Source organism: Orycteropus afer, unplaced genomic scaffold (assembly GCF_000298275.1).
Source record: "Orycteropus afer afer isolate SDZICR_OR568_19922 unplaced genomic scaffold, OryAfe1.0 scaffold00300, whole genome shotgun sequence".
In the NCBI taxonomy this organism is placed as follows: Eukaryota; Metazoa; Chordata; class Mammalia; order Tubulidentata; family Orycteropodidae; genus Orycteropus; species Orycteropus afer.
In genome coordinates, this window is record NW_006921887.1 from 3993763 (window position 1) to 4006005 (window position 12243).

General features: G+C 35.8%; 1 protein-coding gene across 1 annotated transcript in view; it reads right to left on the reverse strand.

Moving 5' to 3' along the window:
* Nucleotides 1-1601: 1601 nt before the first annotated feature.
* The window catches only part of FYB1 (FYN binding protein 1), a 169674-nt gene continuing 159032 nt past the window's right edge, over nucleotides 1602-12243 (reverse strand). The window contains exons 16-17 of the mRNA XM_007951587.2: nucleotides 4182-4215; nucleotides 1602-1698 (exon numbers count right to left, since the gene is read on the reverse strand). Of these exons, the coding sequence (XP_007949778.2) occupies nucleotides 1602-1698; nucleotides 4182-4215 (131 nt within the window). The remainder of the gene's footprint in view (nucleotides 1699-4181; nucleotides 4216-12243) is intronic.

A 12243-nucleotide genomic window follows, 5' to 3' on the forward strand; every position in this document is an offset into this window, starting at 1 on the left:
GTAAGTCATGGACATTGGAGAGTTTTTCTGTTTTTGTTTTTGATATGTTGCTAGTGATATTTAATAGTTCTTAACTTTCATTAATACAGTCTTTTGAGATGTTTATTAACCAGATATTACTTTCTAAGTCAAAAATTTCAAAACTTTGTAATTAGAATTTAATAACAATATCATAATAAGTAGATTTGGACATTCATTTTTCTATGATACCCATAATATGTCAATTAAAACCCAGACTTCATTTTGGCATATAATGAACACAGAAGCATGGTCAAGTATGCATGCTAGTCATTGTCGTAGATGCAACCTGAAAGAAAAACAATACAAATTTAAAGATAGTCATAACAAATTTAATATAGTTATATAAATCATACATTCTCTTAGTGTTCCCAGGTTGGTAATGTGGATGAGAACTTATACACTCTCCTGGTTTCAATGTAGAAGAAGTAAAACTCATTCACTTTATGATGAACTAGTTAAGTGGAAGGTGATATATTTAACTTTCATTGTTCATTGTTTAATTTTAACAGTTTCTAGACAGATTTAGTCTCTGTCAAAATGGTGGTAATTTTATCTTACATTTAGTTAAATGTATTTGGGATAGTGATTCTGAGTGAGGTTGAAAACATTAAATATTATTAAGAATCATATATTGAAAAGATTAAGTTCACTTCCTAACTTAAAGGGCAATAGTCTCAGGGGTTCCACCTGTATTCATCAGACCTGTCAGTCTTGTCTTTCTTTCTTTCTTTTTTTTTTATGATTTTGAGTTTTTTCCATATCTTCCCCTACTCTATCCTCTTCTTTTGATCCCTTTCAGAGCAGTTAGCAGTGGTAGCCAGGCACCACCTACTTCTTCTGGTCTCAGGGTCATAGAGGTTGGGGTTCACATGTTCCATTAATCCTTTGGACTAATTGTTTCTTGCATCTTCAATGTTCTTCACTTACCTTTACACTGGATAGGGAGAGACCAATAGTTACACCTTAGATGGCCAAGCCTGTAAGACCCCAGTTGCTACTCACTGAAGTAGAATGCAGAACATTGTCTTTGTGGATAATGTTATGCCAATTGACCTTAGTATCCCCCAAGACTATGGTCCTGAGCCACCATACCCAGACACTCACTCTATCAAGATATCTGGTTATGACTAAGATGTCAAAAACCAGAATGTGTACAGATCATTGAATGGAAAACCAATTTGTTCTGTAAACTTTCATCCAAATCACAGTACAAATGAATGATTTAAAAGGCAATATTGTTAACACTATGCCTCATTTCAGTTGAGAATAATTTTTTAGAATATAATTTAGAAATATACTATATGGTACTTAATGGATATAAGTTAGTGTACTGTAGGTACACAAATTTTTGTGGCTCAAAGAGGAAAAATTCTTATAAGATTCATGGTACAATGAAAAATTTACCATTTATTTTTATGCTTCTGTTTTCAAAGAAAATGAGTTTCCTTCTTATTTTCCAGTCCTGTGTGAAATGTTCTTTCCATTATACCAGAGCATTTACCATTCCCAAGATTTCCAGGTAATTTGAATTCTGATGAATTTGGAAGTCTTTAATCAATCCAACAAGATATTTTTAGTGTTTATGAAAATAAGTTAGTGAACTCACTGTTACTGTTACCTGTGGTGACTGGCATTTGAGACTTACCATCAGCAATATCATCATAGATCTCTCCATCCCTGAAAATGTAGAAAATGATCTTTATTTTAAAGAATTATCTTCTTAATATCAAAACATTATATAGAAGAAAAGAGAAATGATATGATTTTATATAATAGAAGCACTCAAGAATGAGAAGTTACATGTGATGCATTTATTAATGAAGAATATCATATTCATCTGTATCTCTTCTTTCAATAGCTTACTCTGATCTTCTCTTTCATGCTAAAACAGTCCCACAATTTATTCAGTATTAGGTATATAGAATAATTGAAACATACTTGAAAAGGATAAACCATGTCTTATTCATCTTTAGATCTTAGTATGGACCTGGCACACAACTATACTAAGAAATGTTCGTTGAACTGAACTAATTGGATGCCAACCATAATGCAATACTCTACTAGGGGCCTCAATCTAAAACTGTAACAATTTCTTTACAGTCATTAATTGTAGATTTATACTTCCACTTGAACTCAAATGTTGAAGTAAATACAATAGTATTTGGCATAGGAAATGGCTGCATCATTTTCATGTTTCCAATTAAATATATATTAATTTGAAAATGCACAGATAGTAATTACTATATTAGTAGCCAAGATATGATTATTGTGGTGACATTCATGTTATATTATTCTAAAAAATATTGTTTTATGATTATAGAAAGCATCTACGATAGTATTTTTAGCTACTTCTACACATTTTAGATTTTTCATGGTCTTGCACCTCTGTGACATATTTTACTCAACAAATATATTGAGCCCCTCCTACAAATATATACACATATTGCTCACTGCTGTCGAGTTGGACCCGACTCATAGCTACCCCTCTGGATTTCCCAGGTGGTATCACTATGGAAGTAGATTGCCCACCCTTCATTCAGAGGAGTGGCTGGTGGGTTTGAACCAATAGCCTTCTGGTTAGCAGTCAAATGCCTCAGGCACTAAGCCACCAGAGCTCCCTATATAGGGAGAAATAAATATGAGTAAGCCACAGATCATAATTTCAACCAGCTTATAATCTAATGGGATCGAGAATGACACCTTACATAAGTAATTAAAAGAAAAAGTATTATAAATATTATATTACAAATATTAACATAGCCTTGAGCTTTATGAAAGTTCAGAAATGTAAGGTGGTTGTGCCTTAGACCAGACACACTTTTCACTCTTGCACTGTCTTTGAGATTTTATCCTGGAGCCAGCATCAGGCTATTCAAAGTGCCGCCAACTTTGAATAAGAGATGCTATAATTTCCCTGTGCCTTCTATTTTGCTTCTTTCTCTGAAATTAAGGGAGGTTTTGGCTAATAAAATTTTATACAAATGCTGAGATGACAGATTTTCCCAATATTCATTCAATAAAAATTTATTTAGTATTTAATTGGTGGTATGCCAATATTACTTAGAGTATACTTTCTAAATTGTGACTTAATCATCATGTAATAATTGGTGATAAAGACATTGTCCCATTATTTGCCCACATGCTTTACCTGAAATTTGTTTCATTCATGGAGGAAAATCTATTAAAAACTCCCATGCCTACCAGGATCAATATTCTTAGGGAAATAAAAATATTATGATTATTTTCCTTTCATATTTACTAGTTTTCTTTCAGAGCACTTACCAATAGTGATCTCTTTTGACTGGTGTCAGGATGTCTATGGATTCACCATTTGGGAATTCTGCATGATTCTTTCATTTTGCTGATTTCTCTCAGTTGGCATATGACCTAATCTTCGAGTTCATTTCCAAAATTGGTTTATGAGTAAGAGAATCTTATAATGTTTCAGTAGACTCTGATTCACACTGGTACCAGACTGTGACAGACTGTGACAATGCCTTATTCATAAGAATAGAAGAATCATTGACTACTATCTTCTCTGGCATACTTCCAGTCTAAGCCAACTTAATACTGTACTATGCCTGGTGTGAATGGAGAAAAGCCCTCATGTAGGGGCCAAAGGATAAACTGTTAACAGGAGAGATTAACACCTACTATGTAGACACTAATTGATCCCTGATTAATTCTATTCTACCAACTGCATTAATCAGCAAGTAAAATGCCAAGTATTAATGAAAATGTTAGTGGTTTTGACCTACCTGTCTGTCTACAATATTTGCTGAGTGTAGACCCAATGGATATTAAAACTATGAACTGTACGTATAATCATGAATGGAAAGGGCTTCTTGCTTCCTTAAAAGAGTGACACTTTATGAAAACCTAAACTGAAGGTTGGGCAATCTACTTCCATAGTGATACTGCCTCAGAAACCCAAGGAGGGGTCGCTATGAGTTGGGGGCAACTCGACGGCACATAACAACAACAACAACAACAAACTTCATTATGAGTATTAGCATATTGACATTAGTAAAGCCTATTGTTTTAAAATGTATTTTAGGTAGGACAGTAAATTATATTATTTAAATTATATTAGGAATTATCCTTAAAGGAAAGCACAAAATTCTTTTTACAAGTATAATATTAGAAGAAAATGAACTTACATGTCCTCCAAATAACTCCGAAGGACATAACCATCTATGAAGGGAAAAGAAAAAAAAAAAAAAACAAACCTCTATTAGCATACAGGATTAAAATATCTTTAACATTTCTTATAAAAAATGGAAATATAAAGACATTGAATCTATCTTGGGGTATGACCCATTTTCTTATTTGTATCCACAGTTCTCTCCTTCCTCCCTTCTATTCTTTTATCTCCTTCATGACTCTTTTTATTTTTCTTTGCAATTTCCTTCTTTTCCCACTTAGAAAATAACAGCAACAACCACCACCTTTCTTCTCTAAGCTACTACAAGTCACAGCACAGGGTTCTTTCAAACTTTAATCTGTTTCTTCAAGGTATTATTTACATGACCAGTTCTAAGAAGAATTTAGTAGCAGAACTTCCTCCAAGACAAATTGTTAAGTGATCAACTCCTAGCTGAAAGGTTGGTGGTTCCAATTCACCCAGTGGTGCCTTGGAAGCTAAGGCTGGTGATATCCTTCCAAGAACTGCTCACAAGGGGTCACCATCAGTCAGAAATGGCTCGACAGCTACTGTTCGGTGTTTGTGTTTTAGTTTCTCTCATTACAAAAGTGGTTTATGGGTATTTAAAATACCACCAGACCTAATGCTTACCTTTTCCAATTCCATTATATTGAAAGAGTCAGAACTGTGTTCAACTGTCCTTTCAGATGCCAGAGTACTAAAGGTTACTTGGGGAAGTATACTTTCTAAATGAGCACAAAAGAGCTCTCATATTCAATAAGGAGTATCTTCCTCTATAGTGTTTGGCATTGGACAGATTGCTAATACTTGAATTTCTGTTTTTCATGGAGCAAAGCCATTATTGAAGGAATATATATGAGGGATTCTGTGAATCCCTGGTTAAGCAGAAATAAGGCTGTATTTTAATACAAGAAAGCAAAGGTGTTTTTTTTTTGAGCACATTTGTTTTGCATTGTGTAAAATGTTCCTGAGAAAATTGTGGACTTTTTTCTTGAGAAAATGTTTGCTAATATCCAATTAATATTACCAACCTTTGGAACTGTTGGTTTTGTGTTGACTCCTAAAATCTGTTGTATACTTGAAATTACAAGTGTTTATTGACTTGTCAATGCAGTTTCTAAATCATTTTCCTTGCTGAGTTTATCTATGGGTTTTGGTCTACTTTAGATCTATTTTTGGTTCTAACTTAGTACAAATGTGTTAAAATTATAAATGGACAGCCCATATTCAAAGATTAATATAAGAGATAATAAACTCAATGAAATATACTGATATACTATTGATTTAACACAAGTTTATTTTTTAATTTTTAAACTAGGATCATACAATTGAAATTATAGATAAAAATTTAAGAAAATAATCTTTCTCTTGTAATTTTTCTGGATGGAAAATACTCCACCAAAATATTTTATCAAGAAGTCCATCACTCTGCTAACTAAAGCTTCTGTGTGCTAGCAAGCAGGCATCTTTAGTGGCTACACCCACAGCCAACATACTACGGAGTTGGGGGGGTGGGCTCTAATAGGACAACTTAGACCTTTCTGGAGGTCTGTTTGGAGAATGATAAACCTTCCTCACCCAGACACTGTCAACAGAAAGAGTGTTGTGAATTACTACAGAAGTGGAATCTGCTCCCATAGTCAGCATTCTTATTTACTTTCATGCATATTCCATAGCTCTGGACTCTGAAATCAACAGGACAAATCTCCTTAGGAATCAATTAGGGTTAGTCTGTCCTCACTTCTGGTTGGCATGAGGACTGTTGACTGACACTGCCATGTGTAAGGAAGCAGGAGTTTTGAGTTGAAGCTGCACTCAAAGCCAACAATATACCAGGGGAAACTCTGATAGCAACAAAGCAGACATCCATGGGGATTTGACAAGTGCATAACACCCCCTACCCCATCTGGTAATTTTTGGTTGCCAGGCTGTTGCAAACCTCTCTGGGAGTCTGTTCAGAGTGTGACTACATCTCCCGCAACTGGTTACTGTCATTGCTGGACTCATACAAACTTCTACAGAAGGTTCCCTATGAGTCAGAAGGTGGGTCTCCAAGGTGGAAAGTGCCCCTCCACCTATCACAGGACTACTGGGGCTCTGAAGGCACCAAGACAGATCTTCAGAAGTCCTTCAGGGTAATGTCTGTCTCTCTTCCCCCTAAAAGAGAGGAAAGTCTGTACGTATTTCCCTATAGGCCAGCTCAGATATAATTAGTCCTCACAGAATAGGGAAGGAGTCTTTGGCCAAACCAGAAGGTAATATCTAGCCCCAAAGAGGGCTTTCTGGGTGTGGGTTTTCTGACTAAAAGCCTGGTTTCAGAAACAGAGAAGGGAAGGGAGTAATAACTACAAAGAAGGGACTGCATCCCTTGGTGGAAAGATTGATTAATATGTGATATCTCTCCAGAATGGCAGGACCCACTGGTGGACAGACTGATCACAACCCACTGTTCTCTGGTTTGTTAGGGAGAGATTGAAAGTTGAAAACTAAAATCTGGAACTTCTGAATCCTAATTAAACCAAGGAGGTAAAGGAGCTATCACAGAGGAGGAGAAGAAATGGTAAGCAAAGGCTGAAGGCTCTGCCTGCCTATGAGTTTCTTGCAGACAGTAATGTGGACAAAAACACCAAATACTGGAGAAAACTGAGAAAATTAACACCCTCAAAAATTCCAACACTCTAGCAAAAAAGCCACAAGACACACTAAGAATAGAGAAACAGTAGTTTGTCCAAATGAACATGACAAAGGGAGTGAAAACAAATCTGGGAATGATGAAATAACGAAAAATAAGGAAGAATATAATAAAACAACATGAAAAATAATTAAAGAACTAAGGGACAAAACAAAGAGTTAAAATAAATAAGGAAAACAATGAAGAAAAAGAGAATCTATAAAAAAAGATATTGCAACTGAAAGAGACACTAATTGAAATGAGAAACACAATAGATGGACTTACAAACATGTATAATCAAGCAGAAGAAAAAATCAGTCAGTTAGAGGATAAAATAGTTCAAATTACAGACACTGAAGAGCAACAAGAACAGAGGCTCAAGAAGAATGAATACAGTTTAATGGAATTCAGGAACAACAACAAGAGACCTAATAGATGCATCATAGGAATGCCAAAAGTAGATGAGAGAGAGAAAGGAACAGAGAGAATATGTAAAGAAATAAGGACAGAAAAATTTCCCAATCTAATGAAGGACATGAATCTACAAATCCAAAAATCTCGCAGGAACCCAAGCAGAACAAACCCAAAGATATCTACAGGAAGACACATCATAGTTAGGCTCTCAAATATTAAAGAAAGAATCCTGAAAGCAGTGAGAGAAAAGCAATCAGTCACATACAAAGGATTCCCGATAAGATAAAGTGCTGATGAAGACAATGTTCTACTATGTACTTTGCTGAGTAGTGACTGGGATCTTAAAAGCTTGTGAGTAGCCATCTAATGTACAACTATTGATCTCTCCTTGTCTGGAGCAAAGAAGAGTGAAGGAAATCAAAGGCACATGGAAACAATTAGTCTAAGGGACTAATGGACCACATGAACCTCAGTCTCGGTGACCCTGAGACCAGAACTTGATGGTGCCTGGCTACACTGCTGACCACTCTGAAAGGGATCACAATAGAAGGTTTTGGGCAAAATGGGAGAAAAAGGTGAAACAGAACTCAAAATAATAATAATAATAATAATAATAATAATAATAAAAAAGACCAGGCTTAATGGTCTACCAGAGACTGATGGAACCCTCAAGAGTAGCCTTTAGCTACTCTTCCAGCCTGGAACTTAAATCACTCCCATGGCTCAACTTTCATCCAAACATAGAGAAGCCTATGCAGTGAACAATAAAACCAGGGAGGTATGCACTCCTTAGGACCATCAACATATGAGACCAAAGGACAGCATTTGTCAAGGAATAAATCTCAGAAGGCTAGAATGGATAGGAAAGAAAGAAAAATGAAAAGAAGACTGGTACAGATACAGATTTCTTGTATGTCACTGAGGTTAAGTTGATAAAAACTTACCCTAAAACGTTATAAATACAAAGTGTTAAATATAATATTAATTCACAGTAATCACCAAGAAAATACATAAAAAACATATACAAAGGGAAAGGAGATGGGAACCAAAAAGCTTCACTACAATACATCAACAAAATACAAAATTCAGCAGTTGTTGTTAGGTGCCATCAAGTTGGCTCCAATTCATAGCAACTGTATGTAAAGCAGAACAAAACACTGCCTGGTTCTTCACCAGCTGTTTCTTCCCAATTTGAGTCATGCCACATCAGCAAATGGAGGTCCTGAAAACTTTACTCCATCCATGTCATTAAGGTTGACTCTGCTATGAGGAGGTAGCTCTTCCCCTGTCATATTTCTAGTGCCTTCTGACCTGAAGGGCTCCTCTTCTGGCACTATATCAGACAATATTTTAGGCCTGTTCATAAAGTTTTCTGGTAATGTATCAGACAGTATTTCACTGTAAGTCCTGATAAATTTAAAAAAGATTGAAATCATACAAAATATTATTTCTGATCACAAAGGAATGAAACTAGAAATCAATAATAGAATGAAAACTGGAACATATACAAACATATAGGTATTAAACAACAAACTATTAAACTACCAATGGATTGAGGAAGAAATAAAAAAATAAATCATAAATTTCTTAAGAGTTAAATGAAAATGAAAGTATTACATACAAAAACTTATGAGATGCAGAAGAGGTAGTACTCAGAGGGAAATGTATAATAATAAATGCTACATGAAAAAAGAGAAAAAAATTCAGCAGTAGTAAAGGACAAAGAAGGTTTGAGACACACAAAAAACAATAAGGTGGCAGAAGTCACACCTTATCAGTAATTTCAGTGAATGTAAACAGACTAAAAGCTCTAATCAGAAGGCTGAATGGGTTTTAAAAAATTCTGTTTTACAAGAGATACACCTTAAACCCAAGGACACAAATAGGTTGAAAGTGAAAGAATGAAAAAAAAAATTCCATGCTAATAACAACCAAAAGAGAGCTGAGGTGATAATCTTAATATAAGACAAGGTAGACTTTAAGACAAAATCTGTCAGAAGAGATAAAGATAGAAATTGTATAGTGGTAAAAGGGTCAATTCATTAAGAAGATTTAACACTCATAAATATACATATACCCAACACTGGGGCATCTAATATGTATATGAAACACTGATATAATTGAAGGGAGAAATAGATAATACTAAAATAATAGTTGGAGACTTCAATACAGTACTTTCAATATCGGACAGAACACCCAGAAAGATCAATAAGGAAAGAGAGCACCTGAATGACACTATAAACCAATTAGACTTAAGAGACATATATAGAACACTCCAACCCAACAGCTCCAACAGGAGCTCTGGTAGCATAGTGCCTAAGGCACTTGACTGCTAACCAGAAGGATGGCGGTTCAAACCCACCAGCCACTCCTCGGAAGGAAGGTTGGGCAATCTACTTCTGTGGTGATACTGCCTTGGCAACCCAAGGAAGAGTTGCTATGAGTCAGGTCCTACTCGACGGCGCATAACAACAACATCAACAACAATCCAAAATGGTACAATATACATTCTACTGCAGTACCCATGAATCATTCTCCAGGGTACACTACACTTTAGGTCATAAAGCAAGTCTTGATAAATTTAAAAAGATTGAAATCATACAAAATATTATTTCTGATCACAAAGGAATGAAACTAGAAATCAATAATAGAAAAAAAAACTTGAAAATACACAAACATAGAAATTAAACAACAAACTATTAAACTACCAGTGGGTCGAGGAAATAATCAAAAGAGAAACCATAAATTTCTTAGAGTCAAATGAAAATGAAAGTACTACATACAAAAACTTATGAGATGCAGCAGAGGTAGTACTTAGAGGGAAACTTATAACAATAAATGCTACAAGAAAAAAGAAAAATCTCAAATTAACAACCTAACTCAACAACTCCAGGAACAAGAAAGTGAAGAGCAAACTAAGCCTAAACCTACCAGAAGAGAGACAATAACAAAGATTAGAGCATAAATAAACAAAAAACAAACAAAAAAACAAACAGAAAAACAACACAGATAATCAATAAAATCAGAAGATGGTTCTCTGAAAAGATCAATAGAATTGATAAATTATAGCTAAAGAGACAAATAAAAAAAGAGAAAAGATTCAACTAACCAAAATCAAAAATGGAAAGAGGGACTATTACAAGTGACTTCACTGAAATAGAGAATCATGACAGAATATTATGAACAAGTACATGGAATCAAACTGGATAACCTAGATGATATCTAGAAATTCTTAGAAACAAACAACCCGACTCAAGGGGACATGTTGTTGTTATTGTTTGGTGCCATCGAGTTGGCTCTGATTCAGCAACATTATGTACAATAGAACAAAACACTGCTCAGTTTGTGTACCACCCTCACAATCCCTGCTACACCTGAGCCCATCATTGCAGCCACTGTGTCAATGCATCTCATTGAGGGTCTTCCCCTTTTTTGCTGACCCTCCACTTTACCAAGCATGTTATCCTTCTTCAGGGAATGGTCTCTTCTTACAACATGAACAAAGGAGGTGAGATGAAGTGTGGCCATTTTCGCCTCCAAGGAGCATTCTGGCTGCACTTCCTCTAGGACAGAGTTCTTAGTTCTTTTGGCAGTCCATGGTACTTTCAGTATTCTTCACCAACACCACAACTCAAAATCATCAACTCTTTGTCTATCTTCCTTATTCACTGTTCAGCTTTCACATGCATATGAGGCAATTGAAAATACCATGGCTTGGCTTAGGTGCATCTTAGTCTTCAAAGAGACATCTTTGCTGATAGAAATACTATTCTATTTGGAAATAGAAGGTCTCAACTGATTCATAACAAGTGAAGAGATAAAATAAGTGATCAAAAACCTCCTAACAAACAAACAAACAAACAAAAACCATCCTTATTGGATGGCTTTAATGCAGAATTCTACCAAACATTTAGAGAAGAATTGACACCAGTACTGTTTAAATTCTTCCTAAAGATAAAGAAGGAGTACTCCATAATTCATCCCATGACATATGCATAATGCTGATACCCAAATCAGACAAAGATATCACAAGAAAAGAGTACTATAGGCCAATATACTTTGTGAGTATAGATGCAAAAATCCTCAGCAAAAAACTAGCAGAGTCCAATAGTGTGTTAATAGTTATACACCATGACTATGTGGGATTTATTCCAGGAATGCAGGGATTATTCAACATTAGAAAATCAATCAACATAATACGTCACAGCAATGTTGTTGTTGTTAAGTGCCGTCGAGTCGTTTCCGACTCATAGCGACCCCATGCACAGCAGAACGAAACACTGCCCGATCCCGCACCAGCCCCACAATCCCTGCTATACTCGAGCCCATCATCGCAGCCACTGTATCAATCCATCTCGTTGAAGGCCTCCCCCTCTTTCGTCGACCCTCCACCCTACCAAGCATGACATCCTTCTCCAGGGAATGGTCCCTTCTTACAACATGACCAAAATAGGTGAGACGAAGTCTGGCCATTCTTGCTTCCAAGGAGCATTCTGGCTGCACTTCCTCCAGGACAGATCTGTTAGTTCTTTTAGCAGTCCATGGTACTTTCAGCACAGAACAATGAACGATTTGATCATCAAATGCAGAGAGCATTTGTGGTAGTTAAGTTTGTGTGGCAACTTGGTTGGGCTATGATTTGAGTGGCTTGGCAGCTAGATGCAGTTACTCTCCATGATGTGATTGAATGTGGTGTAATCATCTCCATGGGAAAATCTGCTGTGAGCAGCTAATTAGTTGCAGAGGAGTTGCTTTCCAGGTGTGGCCTATTTCCAGTGTATACAGAAGTGCTTTGGGAAAACAAAAGAAAAGAATCATATGATTATAACAAACGATGAAGAAAAGGCATTTAATAAAATGCAACACCTGTTCCTGTTCAGAACTCTCAGCAAAATAGGGATAGAAGGGAAATTCCTCAACATAATCAAGGGCATGTATGCAAAGCCAACAGCCAACATCATTATTAGTGGAG